The sequence below is a fragment of the Danio rerio genome, chromosome 12 (assembly GCF_049306965.1).
Source record: "Danio rerio strain Tuebingen ecotype United States chromosome 12, GRCz12tu, whole genome shotgun sequence".
Lineage (NCBI taxonomy): Eukaryota > Metazoa > Chordata > Actinopteri > Cypriniformes > Danionidae > Danio > Danio rerio.
Genome location: NC_133187.1, coordinates 4,510,001 through 4,530,714, shown reverse-complemented (window position 1 = coordinate 4,530,714; position 20,714 = coordinate 4,510,001). Strand labels below are relative to the sequence as shown.

Below are 20,714 nucleotides of genomic sequence, written 5' to 3'. Positions count from 1 at the left end.
CTTATGTACAAAACTGGAATAACACAAAAAACATTTGCGATCCAGTTTCTATTAAATGAGTCAAAAGCCCCTTTCACACAGTGATACCGGTAAATATCTGGAAAATTTCCGGAACGACTTTACCGGTATATTCAAAAAAGCGCTGTTCTCACAGACGAGGACGTTACGGAAATTTTCCGGAAAAGAGCATTCACACATCCATTCCAAAATACCGGTAAATTCTGACATCATTCACCACAAATGAGCTTTAAACGGCTGCGCTTGTATTTGTAAACATTTGACTAAATTACAAACTCTGTGGATGATCAATATTGTGAACAACTTTCTCAGGATCACTTTCGCATGTCGAGATGTTCATAATATGTGCGTGTGCAGGCGCTCATAGGCTGTTTCACAGGCACACGCAAAGCTTGAAGGTAAACAAACAGCGGCTTATCATAAGCATCTCATCGATGATTATTTACACAGTTGGCATTAAGAAGAACATATAAACGTGATCTGACTAACTTCTAGCAGCTAAATGTGTCTGGAAAAATATTCAAAGGCTTTTATTCTCATGAACTGTGCGGACGTAAACGCGTCTGACTGTTCTGATTGGCTAAAGCAGACGTCTCACGTCAGCACGTTCTAGACGTGCACGCGCTTATTACGGGAATCTTCCTTCTGCATTCACACAGCGCAGCATTCCGGCAAATTGCCGGTAATGTTACAACTTCTCTTTCCAGAAAATAGCCAGAACGAATTTACCGGTATTTTCAAAAAGGACCTGTTCACACATACAACCTTTCCGGAAAATTGCCGGCAATTTTCCGGAAAGGTCTGTATGTGTGAAAGGGGCTAATGACAACACTTCTTGATAACCTGGTACCAAATCTCAACAAGACAAATGAACTTTGCTGTGGTAGGGTTTGGAAGCCACTGCAGGGCTTGTCTTACAAAAAGAAGATGTAACGCAATGAACGCAAGGTGGATTTTTTTTCCAAGGAGTGATATACTCTTTGGAAGCACAGAAACTCAAGACAGTTCTGGAGGTAATAATACTAAACCACTGTGATGACAGATTTTGGCTGAGGGATTTTAGAATGATCCAAAAACAACATTTAAGATGTTTTATAAAAATTATTGCCATCCCATGAAAATTTTTCTTTTTTTTTACAAATTTTTGTTACTTTCTTGAAGTGCATGCTGAATATTATTCAGTGTTTCCATTATAGTTTATGCACATTTTTGTCTTATAAAAAGTTGATCCTGCTTTGGTAAACTTTTTTTTGCACATTTAAAAAATTTATGCTCCATTAAGTGTTTTTGTTTTATCCGTAATTTATTAAAAATGTGCAAAAATGTGCAAAAAAAATAGGTGGATGGAAAAATACTGAGTCTGTATATTAATATTTGCATGTTTGCAAGAGTCGGTTTTAAGTGACCATGAGTATGAGGAAGCTTGAGATTAGTGTAATGAAGAGAATTCTGAAATTAGAGATGAATGTGAAATGCGGTGAGGCTGTGTTTGAGCATGTGATGTTGGCGTCTGTGCAATTGGATGTAAAAGTTACAAAGTCAATGGCAGATCCCTGGACGTTCATCTTGATCCAAGACTGAAACTCAGAGACTCGTGAATACACGTCTGGATAAGCTCCCACAGCGCAGCCCGCACTCGTCCCATAACTCGTGATGCCCGCCTGGATCCACACAGACCCCTGTTTACACTGAAATGGACCTCCAGAATCGCCCTGCAGAGGGAGGCAGAGAGCAGACAAGATAAAAAAAATTGTTGTTTGAGCTAATTAGGGATATACACTCACTGGCCACTTTATTAGGTACACCTGTCCAACTGCTCGTTAACGCAAATTTCTAATCAGCCAATTGCATGGCAGCAACTCAATGCATTTAGGCAAAGAAAGAAAGGAGATTTAAGTGACTTTGAACGTGGCATGGTTGTTGGTGCCAGACGGGCTGGTCTGAGTATTTCAGAAACTGCTGATCTACTGGGATTTTCATGCACAACCATCTCTAGGGTTTACAGAGAATGGTCTGATAAAGAGAAAGTATCCAGTGATATTTTCTCCGGAGCACCCGGGGAAAACCCACGCAATCACGGGGAGAACATGCAAACTCCACACAGAAACTTCAACTGACCCAGTTAGGGCTCGAACCAGCTACCCACTGCGCCACTGCTCTGCCATATATATATATATATATATATATATATATATATATATATATATATATATATATATATATATATATATATATATATATATATATATATATAGTGTATGTATGTAAAAATATTTTTTTCTTTCTTTTTTAGGGGGATGCTAATGGTCTAATCTGATTCAGTTATCTATGCTAAGCTAAGCTAAAAGTGCTCCCACTAGACCTGGAACCAAGAAATTTTTCTCACGATGTTCTTCTGAAGAAAAAAAGTCATCTTGTTTGGTCTGAGGGTGAACAATTAAACAACTTATTTGAACTTTTAGAGGGAGATGCTAGTGGTCTAATCCGATTTAATGATTTATGCTTAGCTAAAATTGCTCCCGCCAGATCTGAAGATCAGCAGAACAGATTCAAAAATTGGTAAAACTCAACTGCTGGACTTTAGGAGAGTTCTTAAATGAGCCTATTTACAAAAACAACGTGTATTGTTCCTTTAGCACCTCAGTGTTTTCCACTGCACTCACCTGACAGGTTCCTTTGTTCGCTTTCCCCGCACAAATCATCTGAGGTGTGATTGTGGCGTTATTCACTGACTCGTACTCGGTGCTACACAGTGAGTTGGCCACAACTGGGATTTGCACTTGCTGAAGAGTCTGCGGGGCCGGCAAAGCTTCTGTCACACATGAAACACTGAGTGATTGTGTGTCACCGATACGTTTCAACCAAACAAGGAAACATTGCATAACTAAAGGGAGATTCATGCCGCCCTCATGCAAGTCTATCTGACCACAGCAGGGTGTGAGATCTTTTTTAACATGAAAAATAGGAACACAGTGTGGGCATGTGAGAAGAAACCAAACACTTAAATAGAAAATCTGTTTGAACTATTTTAAGTACTCAACTAGCGTTATATGAAGCTATTTTTTAAATAAATAAATATAATAACTATAAATTTCACCGTAATTACTATTATTCTGTCAGCATTTACACTCCTTTGACACATTTAGATACATTTAAAATGATTTTGTTTTGCTTTGTTTGGCCTTGTTTGAGAGGGGGTTACTTTATGGAATAATTATGTAACATTTATATTAAAGGATTATAATCAATGAAAACTCACGGTCTTTGCCGATGTTTCCCCAACCCGTGGCCCAGCAGGATGTGCCATTGTAAAAGATGCTGTTATTGGCTGCCAGGCAGATGGGACGAATATACTGACTGAAGTTCACCGGTTGACTCAGTTTCATCAAGGAGATGTCATTGTTGAGAAGTGAGTTGTTGAAGCTTGGATGGACGATGATGGACTGAAGGCCAACTTTGACTTCATTTGGGTTAGCCACAGACGTGCTCTGGGTTTGCCTCCCCAAGTACAGCGTCCAGACGTTGATGTTAGTACTGTTGTGATGGAGAATTGTAAAAGATTGTTTGGTTTAGACTAGAGAAAACACAGATCTATTTGAATATAAATTAAAGTGCCCCATTTTGCAATTACGCACCTACAATGATTAGTTCATACTTTTGCATTGTGTGATTTACGTGACCCAGTGTGCCTGTTTTGCGCATAGTCGTGTGTAACCCCACCGGTCCTACGCCACCCACCCCGCTCCGAGCTGAGATCGAACTGGCAACCTTTCGCATGGAAATCGGTTGTTCCACCAAGGAGGCTAAAGACCATGGCCTCTAGCATCTGTCGCTAGAGCACCTTCAGAGGTCAGAGGAGTGAGATTTTACCTGCACAGCACCTACTGGCTGGCCTCCATTACACATAATAAAACGGCTATTTGGGAAAATGTGCTCAGGTCTACATTTTTGAGAACCGAGAAATATGTGCTTGTGGGTAGATATGGCTGCAATGAACGCTATTGGGTTCTGCTTAGGGGCTTTCGGTTAGGGCTGGTAATGCTGATTGCTTGGACGACTTTTCCAGCATGACTCATTTGCTTCGTAGTTCACTATTAAAGGCTGATTTATACTTCTGCATCAAGCGCACGCGGATGCTCCGGCGCAGCCTACACGTGGACGCATAGCCCTCGCCAAGGCTGTCTCAAAAAATATAAGCGCAAGCTCTGTGATTGGTCAGTTGGTAGCGCTGACAAGTGTGGGCAGAGGTGAGAGCCATGCAACCCGGATGGAGCGAGTGTTTACAAGTGTGTAGTCTCATAAAGGAGCACCAAGATGGAAACTGATGTTTTGTGTTCACCCTATGGTTAAAGTTTTTGCACGTCCGCCGATTCCTGCCTCAAAATGAGTGAGTTTAAGCCTCTTGTACATTTAAGGTTACGTTCAGAAAAAATAAAACACCAGCGAAGAAACTTGACATAGAGTAACATAAACACCCACTGCCAGCTAGTGTTTCGAAAGTGTTATTGCACTGCAAATACAAACAGCGCGCACAAGTATAAATGCACGGCTTTGCTGATCACTCGACGCAGAAGTATAAACCAGGCTTTACACCACCAAACTTCATACATGGTGCTGAGCGGACATGAGTTCAAGTCTGGCGAAGGAGTCCATAAACCAGTTAAAACAAAACCCAAAAAGCAGCGTGTGGTTGTGGTAGAAGCACACAGCAGCAATGGCTTTTCTCTTTTAGTTTGTTTTTGAAAACACTATTGGTTGGGTTTAGGGAAGAGGGTGTATGGGTCAGTCAATATCAAGCTGATATAAACATGACAAGCCGACCGGAGTCTCTCACAGATGTGTTTGTTTTTTTCATGTTTTTTTTTCTATAGTTGTTTTATAGAAAAACTACAGCTTTAATGTTGTGGTTATAACAGCAATTCAATTCATCTTTATTTCTATAGCGCTTTTACAATGTAGATTGTGTCAAAGCAGCTTAACATAGAAGTGTAGTTTATTTATTTATATTAAACTAATTTCAAGAGGATCACGTGCTTATGATCAACACGGCTGGCACCTCATTAGCTCCATAATCTGCCCTATTAGATGGTTACGGAAGCAACATAAATAACCAGAGTTTTTAACTCCAGTTATCTCCAGTTACAACCCCCCTGTCTTCCACCCCGTCTTCCACCCCTTTGTTCCAATAGGGCAACACGGTCACCCAGTGGTTAGCACTGTTGCTACACTGAAAGATCACTGCTGGTCCAACCTCCTATCGGGCCGGTTGGCGTTTTTCTACGGAGTTTCCATGTACTCCCCGTGTTCGCGTGGGTTTCCCCCGGGTTTCCTCCCACCGTCCAAAAACATAAACCATAGCTAATAGACTAAACCAAATTATCACCCAAGATAACCTTGGTTCATAATTCTCACATGGCGACAAGCAGGGGAGTTCTCGAGACCTACCTGAGCTCGAACTCCTCTCTCGCCCTTCTAACGGGAGGGAACCCCGGGCTCGAAGATATTACGAGCTCAGGGGTCTCTCCCGGGACAGCATGCCAATTACGCTATATTGATTATCAGCTAAGTGTGAACTCCTGAAGTTCTAGTAAACTGAAATGGTGTCTGTTCAGTTATCAGAGTTGAATTTCAGTTTAGATCAGTGAAAAGTCCAAACACTGTAGAGTAAATCCATCGATGCGCAGCTCTACAAGTCCCAAACCAAGCAAGCCAGTGGCAACAGTGGCGAGGAACAAAACTTCACCAATTGATGAAAGCGAAGGAAAAAAATACTATAAAATGGATGTAAATCGCACTATTCGCGCGTAAATAGCCGCATGAACATTTGAGTTTACTCGCTTCATTCGTGCGTCAAACCTCGCTTCATTCGCGTGTCAAATTCACTTCAGAACAGACGCGGATTCGCGTGATGGGCAGGGCTTCTGTCTGCCCGAAGACTGTAGCTTCATAGCTAAAAGGCTAACATGAATTTTATGAAGAAAATAACAGTGTTTATGTGCTTTATGAAGACTGAAAAACAGCAACGAAACATTTAGGGTCGTGTCTGAGTCCACTACATCCTTTCAGAGGTGCATCCAGGTCTGTGAGCACATAAACTCCTCCAGAAACTGAACCTGGATGACGGAGGTTTTCAGCGGTGCTTCTGACCGAGCCAAGCCGAGCTTGATGAACTGTTGTCGGTGAAGGCTGGAGGATTTCCCTCGGAACACCGACAACAGGTTCTACGTCACAATCACACCCCCACAAGAGCAAGCTTCTGATTGGTTAACGCGGCGCGAATGTACGCTAAAGTTCAGATTTTCGAAATCGAGAGATTCCCGCGAAACGCTCGTTAAGCATGTCAAACGCGCAATTTGCCCCGCGCCATTTGCGCAATTTGCGTATCGCGCCGCAGGATGTCTATTCGCGCTTTGCATTGACTTAACATGTAAATCATTCGCGTTTGACGCGCGTGCCGCGTCTGGTGTGAACGCAGCATTAAAATAAAATCTGCCAAACGATGTAGTCCAGCGTACATATTTGTCAGTTCTAAAAATGTAGCTCTAGGCACATATCTCCAATGAGCATAAGTTGAATAATCATCTTACTATGAGTCATTCTATGAATCATGTCGACAGATATAAGTAGGTTTAATTATGTGAAACTTGTTTCCACTGGGCACGTTTTCAGCACTTAATCTTTGAAACTTTGCAAACATTTTGGATTTGCAAACAACTTATAAACTTATTACAACAACTTATTACAAACTACATGAAAGCTATCCAACAAAGCACAATGGGGCACTTTAGAATTTATGTTACTAAAATTGCAAAATCATAAATCAGTCCATCTTACTTGATGATGCAGTGAGCGGCCGTCATCACCCACTGGCTGTGGATCAGTGTTCCTCCACAGATGTGCCTGTTGTTGTAATGTATGCTGACCTGCCAGGGCCAGCTACCTGCAGGGGCATCGGTGCCACCCACAATACGTGTATTTAGAGGAGCCACCCCACATTCTGCAGTCAACAAATTATAGATTACAAATTAGGATTTCATGAATGCGGTTTAGAGCAGTTATCAAATCACATTATTATGATCATATACTGTATATGAGAAGTGCATATCAACAATCTAATTGGACACACTTTATTTTGATGGTCCGTTTGTTGAATATGAGTTACATTGCAACTATTTCTCATTAGATTATCAGTTAGGGTTGGGGTTTGGGTTAGGGTAAGCTGACATGTACTTCTTGACATGTTTCTTATAGTCAGTTAAATGTCTGTTGAATGTCTGTATCAGCAGATATTAAGCAGACAGTCTACTAATACTCAAATGGACCATCAAAATAAAGTGTTACCTTTTTTATTATTTTTTTAATAGCAAATGTATTCATTTAGCAATCATTTTAATAATATAGCAGACTACACTGCCTGACAAAAGTTTTGTTGTTGATCCCAGTTGTAAGAGCAACACAATAACTTGACTTTTATTTGATCATTTGTAATAGTGGCAGAAGGTAAATTTTCTTGATGAATCATCTGCTGATCTGCATCCCAATCATCACGAATACTGCAGAAGACCTACTGGAACCAGCATGGACCCAAGATTTCCACAGAAATCAGTCAGGTTTGGTGAAAGAAAAATCATGGTTTGGGGTTACATTCAGTATGGGGGCGTGCGAGAGATCTGCAGAGTGGATGGCAACATCAACAGCCTGAGGTATCAAGACATTTGTGCTGCCCATTACATCACAAACATCACTACAGGAGAGGGCAAATTCTCCAGCAGGATTGTGCTCCTTCTCATACTTCAGCCTCCACATCAAAGTTCCTGAAGGCAAAGAAGGTCGAGGTGCTCCAGGATTGGCCAGCCCAGTCACCAGACATAAACATTATTGAGCATGGCTGGGGTAAGATGGAGGAGGAGGCACTGAAGATGAAGCCAAAGAATCTTGATGAACTCTGGGAGTCCTGCATGAATGTTTTCTTTGGCATTCCAGATGATTTTATTAATCAGTGATTTGAGTCAGTGCAGAGATGTATGGATGCAGTCCTCCAAGCTCATGATGGAGTCAGACACAATATTCATTCTGTCTCCACTGCAGCAGGACTTTATATTCTATACTGGACATTATTTCTGTTCAGTAATGAAACATTAGTCTAAGCAAAGTCAGGCCTTACTGTCATAATTAAATAATTAAAAATCAAGCCATGATTATATTATATTTTGGTAAAATAAGTGTGATCTAGAGGCCTTTGCCTTTCATATAAGCCACTTCTGATATCAAATGATCAATTAGAAGTCAAGTTATTATCTGTCTTTCCTAAAACTTGGATAGGCACAAGACTTTTGTCAGGTAGTGTACAAACAAACACTGCAAATCTACCTTTTACTTTTTAAATGATCATAATTATTAATAATAAAAACACATTTAGACTTTTGTCCTAAGGCGTGCATCCCTAATACAAATTATAAGCATCCTGCCTCATCATAACTTTCATTTATGTTTTTGCTTCTCTTACCATATGTTGTCTGTGCGTTTGAGTCTGTGGAGAAAGAACAAACAATTTAAAAATTTCAAATATTTTTTTAGCTCAACAGCAAGACATAAAAAATAATCATAACTTTTGCATTTATTGCTCCTAAAGATTTTCTTACTGAAAACCGAGACAAAAGTAGTGATGAACTGAATAAAAGGATTTACCAGACATCACTGCAAATGCATTATAATTATCATCTTCAATGAAAACATACGCTTACAAAATATATAAATGAGATTATGCAAACAAACATATATGCATGATCAAACTCACCCTGCGTACTCAACATTATGACTACAGAGCTAAGCGAGAACACTAACAACCCCATGGCTGAAGTGAAATGGTGTGAAAGACAGGCGTCTAGCTCATTTAAACTTTCTTTAAGTCACTTGTCTGACGTGTCTTTCAAGATGAAAGTCGATAGTCTATCCAAGTATCCAAAACAGGTTCGACTTGTCTCATTCCTTCTTATAAATGAAGGTTTGGAAAATGACAGTGATGTCAGTTAAAAAAAAAACACACAAAAATAGAGCTCCGGCTGATTGGAAATGTCTGCCTCAGCCTGCATTTGGCAAAACAAATAACATTACATGGGTTTCATTGCACATTTCACATGACAAATCCACTAGAGGGCGCTGTTTACATTTTTGCAAATCTGAGGGCAGCAAGGTGGTTTAGTGGTTAGCGCTGTCGCCTCACAGCAAGAAGGCCACTGGTTTGAGCCTAGGCTGGGCCAGTTGGCATTTCTGTGTGGAGTTTGCATGTTCTCCCCATGTTGGCGTGGGTTTCCTCCGGGTGCTTCGGTTTCCCCCACAATCCACAGTCATCCGCTAAATGGGTAAACAAAATTGCCCGTAGTGTATGAGTGTGAATGTAGGAGTGTATGTTTCCAAGTGCTGGGTTGTGGTTGTAAGGACATCCGCTGCGTAAAACGTATACTGGAATAGTTGGCGGTTCAGTCCCATTGACAAATAAGGGACTAAGCTGAAGAAAAATGAACGATTGAATGAATTAAATGCAGTATTTAGGGGATGTTTTGCTGCACATTTCAAATAAATGTCAGAAGTTGATGCTTGTCATACAGCGAACCACTGACCTAATGACCAAAACAATTTTCAAAACAATGTAAGAGAAATGTGCACCACAACCAAGTAGTTTTACCTTGATTTTACATTACTTTTTATCGCATTTGTGGAAGCGTGCTTTACCAGACTCGAACCTGAGCAGCACAACAACAACACAGAAAAGGTGAAATGTAAAATAGCAAGAACCTGAGAACTAAATAAATCAATAGCTTTTCAGTAAACTTAGGCCGTACTCACATTAGGTACAGTTGCCTCGAACCGGGCCAAAGCACGCTTGTCCCCCCTCCTGTCTCCCCCGACGGCCCGCACTCACGTCATCGCTGCTGCGCTGTTCAGTGAGAAGCTCTCTCTCACTCAGCAGCACAGTGGAGATTTATATCTACTAGTTATATCGTTTCAGTCGTTTGATATGCAGTGACATGCAGTCAAATATTTCGCCAAACAGTCCTTAGGGATGCAGGGACACGCAGTCAGATATTTCACAGAACAGATCCGCCACTTTTGGCGCTCAAAAACAATCATAATGCCCTCGTGCTGCAGGAATGAGGAGTTCTGCTGAAGGCACGCAGCTGTCGTGCAGTGAGAGGTTTGCGTCTTTAATAAACTACGGCAGTTCACTGAACAGTAAGAATGATTAATAAATCTATATGAAACAGCCCCTTAAAAGTCACGTCTTGCTTTCAGTTTCGGGCTTTGGCACGTTTTGCACTCACACACAAGCGTACCGCGCCAAAGCCCAAGTGAATGGCGCTCAGGCACACCTCTTCCAACCGCCGGCCGGCCAAGTGAACCGTGCTTAAGCCCGATTCAGCGCACTCACACTTCTCAAACAATCCGGGGAAACAGGCCTGGGCACGGTACAGATGGCATAGTGTGAGTAGGCCCTTATAGGCTTATATACAGTAATTTATATTTTTAAAATGATTAGTGATTGCTAAAAAGTTCCTCCATGTCGTTATCATTCTAACTCTGATTTGGACTCTGCAGTTCTTTTAACATAAGGGTTGATTTAAATCAGACATGATTTTTATTTTGCGAATAAAACACTTCAGAGCTTGACGTTTAAATTCAAAATGTTCTTTGTTTCACCCTTGTATCTCTTAAAACATAAAATTGCATTTATTTGCAGACAAAAAATTACATTTTGCTGCTTTTTACCAGAACACAGGCTGGATTGGATGGCTGTTTGGAAGCTGGTTTGGATAGTTACTGAAAGGGATAACCAGTCACACCGGGAAGCTGTGTATTGTTCGTAAAGTTTGTTCATTAAATGTCTGATTGACACACGACTGCTTTTATAGCAATCACAAAGGAGTGATTTTGCAGAACAATAGGCATGACTAATGTCATGCTGTAGCGTCATTCCTTCAAGTGCTTGCTAAATCACATACTGAAGCATCCAGACACCACTCATTTATCTTGCAGACGCTTTTAAGAAGAAATTCCAAGTCAATAGACCAAAACAATACATTTAGAGCTGCCGCTTTTAGAGATAACAAAGCGTGTCATTCAAGCATGTTGTATATTTCCAAATTCATCTTACGCGTGTGTTTATTACTGGATCTAAATATATCTGTAGGTGCTGCCAAGGCAGTGGAGAATAGCTGAGGTTGTTTATCTGGTTTGTAGCAACCTTTAGGAACAGAAGATTATTACCTTTGTACGTGTCATTAGAGGGCGAAAGCCCCACCCATTAATCTTGTTTTTGAATCTGCCACTATGCTGACACACATGTTCTATAGCTCCGCCCTTTTTTGAAAAGAGCACACTCTCATTTAATTTTAAAGCAATAGTCACTAAAACATCACAATTTCGATCAAACCCTTAAAGGGTCAGTTTCAAAGAGTTGTAAAACATAGTTTTGGTGGTATTTTGAGCTCAAACATTTCACACACACACTCATGTGACATCAAAGACTCCTTTTACATCTTGCATAAAGGGGCATAATACAATAGTTTCCCTTTAAATAGGAAATATGAGATTTTTCTTTATAATATTTTACTCTAAATAACAAAAAAACTCAAACACTAGGTGGCAGTAAATATCTTATAATTCATGCAAGTCACTGAGGTTATAGCAGGCGTGTCCAAACTCAGTCTTGGAGGGCCTAGTACAAGGGTGCTCAATCATGTTCATGGAGATCTACCCTCCTGCAGATTTCAGTTGCTACCCATATCAAACACACCTGAACCAATTAATAAGGACCTGAACACCACTTGATAATTACAGGCAGGTGTGTTTGATATGGGTAGCAACTGAAATCTGCAGGAAGGTATATCTCCAGGAACAGGATTGCTCACCCATGGCCTAGTAAGAGCTTGATTAGCTAGCGCAGGTGTGCCTGATTGGGGTTGGAACTAAACTTTGCAGGACACCGGCCCTCCAGGACCGAGTTTGGGCACCCCTGGGTTATAATCTATAAATTTGTGATATATTGCAGAATAAAATGTATTATATCTTTTCAAACTAACTTTAGCATTGTTATTTAATTTAGTTAATGGGATAGTTCACCCAGAATTTAATATATGTTAACCCAACAGCAAGCCTAGTCAATTATTCTTTTTTATTATTGATATTGTACTGTTTTTGTTAAATATCTTATGAATGTTAAATAAAACCAAATATTACAAAAAAAATTATATATATACCCTCAATTACTTCCAAATTTTTACGAGTTTTTTATTGTGCTGAACACAGAAGAAGATATTTTGAAGAACGTTAAAAATGGGTAACCACTGATGTCAATAGTAGGAAAAGCGAATATACACAAGTCGATGGTTACAGGTTTCCAACATTCTTCAAAATATCTGTTCAAAACAAAACAAAAAAAAAAGATTTGTCAAGTGAAGCAAATGACATTATTTAAGGGTAATTAATAAACAAGCACATTTAATATGTATATTTTAAATACTTGTAAATAATTTTATAAAAAATAAATTCACTTTTAATTAAATGACAGCCATATCTGTTGATTATTACGTTTTTTTTTGTTTTTTTTTTACAACTTCTGTTGTCTTTGAAAGTTTATTTACGTCATATATATTAATGCAAACCCATATTTACAAAATATACACTATTTGCCTTCCTGTAGTAGTCCTGTAATAATAGAGCAACAGCAATAGAAATGGCAAGATTTTGGGTTCGAGTCCCATGCAGGGAAAAAAGCTAGAACTGATCAAATGTAAACCTTTCCTGCAAGTTGCTTTGCATAAAAGTGTCTTCTTAATGCTTCAATGTGGTTGTTTACAACTGTTTTTAGCACCACTGTACATTTCTATTGGTCATATAAGTTTGTTTTAATGATGTTAACAATCTCCATTATATTATAGAGCACTAACACACAACTGTGTTAAAAGGAGCTGTGAATGTCTAACAGTGGAGCCTTTATCCTCATCTGAGGGGCCCTTGTGTTCTTTATTTTCTCTCTCTTTCTTTTCCTCTGTCACTGTAAATCTTCGTTTTTTACTCCTTTTCTTTGCACTCTGTATCTCTTCCACAACTCATCCATTCTTAATTCACCTTTCTAATCCCAATTTAACCCTCTTGTTTACTTGAAGATCCAGCTGGGAGATCTCACAACTAAACTCCAGAGAGAAAACAGATGCAGAATTCGAATGATTATTATTTTAAATGCTGTTGAAGTCAAAATGATTATAATAAAATTCTGATTCTTTTTTTAATTTTTCTTAAGTGCCATTTAATATGATTTTTTTTTTAATGACAACAGACGTGAGAGTCCAAACGCAGTTTATTCGCAGCTTAATCAGACAGGCAATGGTCAAACAGGAATAAACAATATCATGAGAGACATCCAATAGAGTAGTTGTGGTCACAGGCAGATGTCGGTGCAGACGACGAACAAGATAAACAAAGAAGCAAGGCAAGGAACACTTAAGCGGATCACACACTGGATGCGATGCTCAGCGCTGCAACACTGCACTCACATAACAGTTGGAAGTATCGCACACCCCTAATCCCAACCAATAGTGTTTTCAAAAGCACTGATTGACCTGCCCACTCACTTCCCAAACCCAACTGACAATTTTAAAAAAAAGCAATCCAAAAAAAAAGTCCTCGTAGCAGCCTGATTTTTTTTACCACGTTTGCCGATTTTACCACATTCTCACTCTGTTATTTACTTGTTTATTTTTCTCTTTAGGCTTTTGTTGTTGTCTTACCTGCTATCTGGAACTGTTCTTTGCCAGACTCGAACCCCATTGTCATAGTCAAATCCTCTCTGCGTCTCAAGCCTGCTTACATTCGCAGCAAGCCACTGGACAAACTGGTAACAGCGGGAAAGCCGTCCATATGGAGGTAAGTGCAAAAAGGAACGGCGTCATATCGCCCCGTAGCATTCATTTTAAAGGTGAAATGCAGCCATACCAACCTCTGGCTACATACTGTAATTTGCGATCTCCTAAAATTAATATAGGGCTACGTTTTTAAAATGAGCCTGTGTTGAAGAAAATGCTTTGCAATGTAACAACACTCGGCAAAGTGTGTGTGTGTGTGTGTGTGTGTGTGTGTGTGTGTGTGTGTGTGTGTGTGTGTGTGTGTGTGTGTGTGTGTGTGTGTGTGTGTGTGTGTGTGTGTGTGTGTGCGTGTGTGTGTGTGTGTGAGGTGAATATATAGTCATGTAATCTGTCTATGATGTTTCAAGCTGTGTTTGTGCAATCAGGAAAGAAAACAAGAACTGGTGTGTGTGTGAGGTGCATGATGGTAGTTGAAGTGACATGATGGTAGCAGCTCCGTGACAGATTTGTAGTTCTCCAGCAATCTGCAACTCCTAAATTGCTGGTGATTGTGACAATAATATTTTCTAGTACACTACTATGCTACTACAATTACTATAGTATATTATAACTACTCTAATTTTACTGTTATAATACTTGTATTCAGCTTAAGGTGCATTTTAACAGCTTAATTAAGAAAATTATGTTAACTAGGCAAGTCATTGGATAACAGGGGTTTGTTCTGTAGCCAATCAACAAAAATGTACTAATAAACCGTAAAAAATATATTTAGTAAAATAAAAGCTGCTTTTATTTCACCAAACAAAAAAAATAAGACTTTCTCCAAAAGAAAGAAATATAATAGGAAATACTGAAATAAAATTATCTTGCTTTGTTAACAAAACTTGATAAATAATTTAAAAGAAAATCACAATTTCACAAAAATATTGCTAATATTGTCTTTACATAAAATAAATCGCACTTTAAAACATGAATAGCCAATGAGAAATGCGTTATTTGCACTGATAGCCGACATTGTGATCTCCACCGTGATATCCATATTTATCTAATCTTTGGCTTCGTGCTTGGAGATAAGCTTTGATAGAGCACTGATTTCACTGAACACAAATGACGGTATCCTCAAATATACACCTGACCCTCGAGTGTGAACTCCAGTCATGGACAATAATACTCTGATCCACTAATAAAGCTGCTTTACTGTGTGGTCAGAGCTATAAATATTGCATAGCGCAACCTTTTAAAACTCTTTATTAAGTTAATGTTTGACCACAGGTGGAGACACACAGAGAGAGAGCCGTCCTCCTATTATGGAAGCATTTGCGGAAGTATGTAAGTTACTTCAAAAAAGAATTATGTCTATAAAATGTATTTAAATTACTTTTAAATTTACCACAGAAAAGCCTTGGCTGGGTCAGTTGGCGTTTCTATGTGGAGTTTGCATGTTCTCCCCGTGTATGTCTGGGTTTCCTCCAGGTGCTCCGGTTTCCCCCACAAGTCCAAAGACATGTGGTTCAGGTGAATTGAGTAAGCTAAATTGTATGTATGGGTGTGTATGGATGTTTCCCAGAGATGGGTTGCAGCTGGAAGGGCATCCGCTGCGTAAAACATGTGCTGGATAAGTTGACGGTTCATTCCGCTGTGGCGACCCCAGATTAATAAAGAGACTAAGCAGAAAAGAAAATGAATGAATGAATGAACTACAGTATGTCTGATGGAATTAGTCCCTTATTTATCAGGGGTCTCCACAGCAGAATGAACTGCCAACTTAATTGTTTTCTCAAATTAAGCCTAATAATTGCACTGGTTTGCTTTAAAAAAAAAATGAAATTTAACTCTTGATTTTATGAGCAAAATCTTCTCAATATTTTAAAACAAATTCAAAATATATATTTTTTAAATTAAATAAGAACATTATTTTTAATGACCACATCAAATTTTTTTATGAAAATTACAAGCCTCAAGATTCTTTTTTTTACAGTGTAAGCCAAGGAAACATTAATGAATGAATGATTTGGGGGGTTAATTATTATTGCTTACAAAATTCTGCACAGAAATAGCAAAAAAAATAAAATTATATATATATATATATATATATATATATATATATATATATATATATATATATATATATATATATCCACAGATTCTGTCTGGCCCTCCTTATAATATACTTTTTAACCTACTTTTATTTAACGTTTACAATGTAAATCTTTCTAGATGCACTCTTTGGTAAACAAATATGATAAATCTACTAAAAGGTAGAACATATTACCAACTGCATTGTATATAAATTATGTAAACATTTGCATATTAGTCATTAATATGACTGAAATTAAAATAAAAAGGTGTATACATACAGTTGAAGTCTAGGTTAATCAGTTTAACTAGGCAAGTTGGGGTAATTAGGCAAGTTATTAATGATGGTTTGTTCTGTAGACTATTGAAAAAAAAATCTATAGCTTAAAGGGGCTAATAATTTTAACCTTAATGTTTTTTTCAAAAAATTAAAAACTGCTTTTATTCTAGCCGAAATAAAACAAACAAGACTTTCTCCAGAAGAAAAAATATTATCAGACATACTGTGAAAATTTCCTTGCTCTGTTAAACATCATTTGGCAAATATTAAAATAAATAAATAAATAAACAAATAAACCTCAACTGTATAAATAAATAAATAAATAAATAAATAAATAAATAAATAAATAGACTCGATAGGCTAAAGCTGCACATACACATTCTAACTGCAAGTAGATAGATATTATTTTATTTATTATTATTTTCTTTCAGTGGTTAACTGATTTAATTACAGTAAACACTTACTTGATAAGTCATTACACCAAACACTGCATGGAAGTACAGTTATTTTTACAGAGACTCAAGACCGCTGGTGATCCCCAAATTGAGTTGGGTCACTATACAGCATGAATGTAAAGTAGTCCAGAACACTGGATGGAGGCCAGATTGAATTTTAAGTGACCACTGTCCTAAATGTGTCTTTGAACATCTCTCTCTCTCTTCCTCACTTAGTAGCCCATGTTTACCCTCTTCACACCATTTAACTTTCTCTCTCTCTCTCTCTCTCTCTCTCTCTCTCTCTCTCTCTCTCTCTCTCTCTCTCTCTCTCTCCTCTCAGTGGTCAAACTCAATGACTGCATTGAACAGTAGATATAAAGTTTATACACCCACTTTTTTTTTTTTTTACGAGCGTTCAGCATCTTTTCCTTTCAGCCCGCTTGATCCCCGCCTACTGTCCCCTGCCCCTATATAAGTGTGTTTTTCAGGACGCAATACAAAGAGCAAGAAGCAATGAAAGAAAGAAACAGAGCAATGATAAGGAGTACATTCAGGCTCCAGTAAATCGCCATGAAGTTTAAAGTCCTGTCCTATTTATGGTTGCTGGGCCTAATAAAGGCAGGTGAGTACATGTCCACTACAAAAACAACACGCTTTTCTGTAATGCAAGTGCTAGACTTATAGATTTGCAATATTATATTTGAATCGAAAGCTGTTTGAATGTGAATATCAGTATTGGATTATAATAATTCAGTGTAATTCAAAGCGAGTGCTGGAAAATGCATTTAAATGCTGTTGATATAATGAAGTATACTTAAAGTAAATAAATGACATTATAAGATGGTATAGAAGAGTTAGATATATTTTTTAATATGTAATTTTTTTTATGTAAAAGCTCTTTTTAATATGCTCCTGAATTATTTATTAATGCATTTTATTTTATAATATCAATATTTTTTTATATTAAAAAAATATTGATTGATTTCCATTAATTTTTCATGATTAGCAAACTCTATATATATATATATATATATATATATAATGTGTTATTGTTATTGTCTATATAACTGTGTGAATCATATTTTCATCCAGAAATGTGTGTATCCTCATCACAGGTTGAGTGTTTAAAATACACAAGGGTAAAATATGGACAAATCCTAAAGATTTAAATTAAATAATTTTAATGAATTATCCAAAATTTGTTCCATATTTAACACACATTTGGGAAACCCAAGTTCTTTGCAAACAGAGACTCACATTTTAATCATAAATACAAAGGAAAACTCTGAAAAAGTAAGACATTTCTTTGGTTTTGTGAGATTACTCTTGTGTTTTCTAGTCATGAGAATAACTCTGTCATGAGTGCACCGTAATACAGCTTATTTTAAAACAGCTGTGTGTCTGGATTTTGTGATTCATTAGTGTTTCATGTTTGTTTGTGGTTATGAATTGCATTGTGGGACATTGACTTTTTATGTTGGAAATTTAACTCTGCAGTTTAACAAAGTAAATTTCATTTACATTTCAGTAGTTTTAAACAATATTTTGAAATGATATATACAGTTGAAGTCAGAATTATTCGCCCCCCTTTTATTTATTTTCTCTCTTTTTTAAATATTTCCCAAATGATGTTTAACAAAGCAAGGAAATTTTCACAGTATGTCTGATAATATTTTTTCTACTTAGGAAAGTCTTATTCCGTTTATTTCAGTTAGAATGAAAGCAGTTTTTAATTTTTTAAACACCATTTTAAGGTCAAAATTATTAGCCCCTTTCAGCTAATTTTTTTTCGATAGTCTACAAAAGAAACCATCATTATACAATAACTTGCCTAATTACCCTAACCTAATTAACCTAGTTTCCCAGAGATGGGTTGCGGCTGGAAGGGCATCCGCTGCTTAAAAAACTTGCTGGATAAGTTGGCGGTTCATTCCGCTGTGGCGACCCCGGATTAATAAAGGGACTAAGCCGACAAGAAAATGAATGAATGAATTAACCTAGTTAAGCCCTTAAATGTCACTTGAAGCTGTATTGAAGTGTCTTGATAAATATCTAGCCAAATATTATTTACTGTCATCATAGCAAAGATAAAATAAATCAGCTATTAGAAATTATGATAATAATTCTGACTTCAACTGTATTAAGACTGAGAGAAATAAGTCTGTAAAATAGCAGTGCACTGTAAAACCCAAAAAGTTAAGGTAACTCAAACAGTTTGAGGAAACTGATTGCAACAAAGCATTTTAGTTCAAAAACTAATCCTAATGAGTATTGTGAATTCAATTGATTTGAGTAAACGATGCAATTTGAGCGCATTAAACCCCGATAAATCTAAAGAACTCAAACCAGAGTACTGTAAAACCCAATAAGGTAAGTTAACTTAAACCATTTGAGAAAAAAAATATATATATACAAACTTTAGTATACTTTATTAACTTCCTCCATTTAAGTTGAAGCAATGAGGTATTTAAATAACTCTCTACCTTCTCTAACACTGAGTTCAAAACTCTTTTCAAATTAGCAGAATTAACTTTCAGTCAATTTTGAGTTAACTACACTCTGTTCAATTGATAAAGTTGACTGCTTGGTTTTACAGTGTAGTAGTACTGGCTGCTTATTATCAGGTTTTTGTACAGTAATTTACAACACCAATCCAGACAATATATCACTTTAAACTATTAAAATGTCAATAACGTCAGTATTTCAAACTTTTCAACATCAAGGGTTGTTGTTGGAAAGATCAAGGTCCCATAATGCAGTTCAAGAGCATAAATAAACAGAAAAATGATAATACACTACCTGACAAGTCTTGTCGCCTATCCAGGTTTAAAGAACAGCAGATAATAACTTGACTTCTAATTGATCATTTGGTATCAGAAGTGGCTTATGAAAGGCAAAGGCCTCTAGATTACGCTGATTTTACCAAAATAAAACATGATCATGCCTTGATTTTTACTGATTTAATTAGGACGGTAAGGTCTGACTTTGCTTAGACAAAAGTCTTGTCACTGAACAGAAATAATGTCCAGTATAGAATATAAAGTCCTGCTGCAGTGGAAACAGAATGAATATTGTGTCTGATTCCATCATGAGCTTAGAGGACTGCATCCATACATCTCTGCTTGACTCAAATCACTCCTGTTTCTCCCAGAGTTCATCAAGATCCTTTAGATTCATCTTCACGCCTCTGTCTTATCCCAGACATGCTCAATAATGTTCATGTCTGGAGACTGGGCTGGCCAATCCTGGAGCACCTTGACCTTCTTTGCTTTCAGGAACTTTGATGTGGAGGCTGAAGTATGAGGAGCGCTATCCTTCACAAATGTATTGATACCTCAGGCTGTTGATGTTGCCATCCACTCTGCAGATCTCTCACACGCCCCCATTTCTTCCGTAGGTTTTCCTTAATCAGGTGCATCTAAATTCAGCTTTCGAGAGATCCTGCAAATTAAAAGTCTGCATGAATCTGAAGCTGTGACCATTTTTTTCCATGTTGTGCCACAGTTCCTAGAGAAACAGAATATTAAATGAAAAAAAAAAAAACAGTGGGTGTAGCTTGCTGTTTCTACTGCGAGCTGATTGGTTGTTGTAAACAGGCCCGGATTGGCTAATCGGGAGAACTGGGAGAATTCCCGGTGGGCCGGTCCGTTTTTTGGCCACGAGGGCCGGTGTCCCTAGCTGCTTGCACTCTCAGCAGTTGCATTTTTATTTCATTTATTTATTTATTTGACCATAGCCTCACTCTTTTTATTCATTATTTTGCCGCAGCTCCACTCTTTTTATTTCATCAGATTAATAGCGCCACTGTGGTCCAGTGGTTAGCATGTTTAATTATGACACGGCCGACCCGTGTTCGAACATCATCTGAAAAATTAATATTTTTTTTTCTTCTATTTTTTATTGTTAAGACATAGATTGTTAGGGTTGTTGAAAATTGTAGTTCTAAAGCAGCTGTTTTCTTGAAAAAAGACGTGACAGTGTCCTTAGAAACTGAATTGGAAATGACCTTATTTAAAAAGTCGTGAACTGAGATGGGCCGGT

General features: G+C 37.8%; 2 protein-coding genes across 3 annotated transcripts in view; one reads left to right on the top strand and one right to left on the bottom strand.

Moving 5' to 3' along the window:
• Positions 1 to 1,159: 1,159 nt before the first annotated feature.
• zgc:123217 lies at positions 1,160 to 8,883 on the bottom strand. The gene is made up of 6 exons (NM_001037403.2): positions 8,816 to 8,883; positions 8,525 to 8,548; positions 6,853 to 7,015; positions 3,278 to 3,552; positions 2,682 to 2,830; positions 1,160 to 1,730 (listed from the first exon to the last, which is right to left on the bottom strand). The coding sequence occupies exons 1-6, from the start codon at positions 8,868 to 8,870 to the stop codon at positions 1,416 to 1,418; spliced, it is 981 nt and encodes a 326-aa protein (NP_001032480.2). The 5' UTR covers positions 8,871 to 8,883; the 3' UTR covers positions 1,160 to 1,415.
• Positions 8,884 to 17,171: 8,288 nt separating this feature from the next.
• si:ch211-180a12.2 overlaps positions 17,172 to 20,714 on the top strand; it is a 31,032-nt gene continuing 27,489 nt past the window's right edge. For both annotated transcript variants that reach the window (XM_001920910.8, XM_073918112.1), the window contains exon 1: positions 17,172 to 17,295. In XM_001920910.8, coding sequence (XP_001920945.3) covers positions 17,244 to 17,295 — 52 coding nt within the window. In that variant the 5' untranslated portion in view covers positions 17,172 to 17,243. The remainder of the gene's footprint in view (positions 17,296 to 20,714) is intronic.

Coding starts and splice junctions, on each gene's coding strand:
- zgc:123217 (NM_001037403.2), bottom strand. CDS start 8,870: ATGGGGTTGTTAGTGTTCTCGCTTAGCTCTGTAGTCATAATGTTGAGT. Junction 8,549..8,815: donor CATAATGTTGAGTACGCAGG/GTGAGTTTGATC, acceptor CTTTCTCCACAG/ACTCAAACGCACAGACAACA. Junction 2,831..3,277: donor GGGAAACATCGGCAAAGACC/GTGAGTTTTCAT, acceptor CATGTGTGACAG/AAGCTTTGCCGGCCCCGCAG.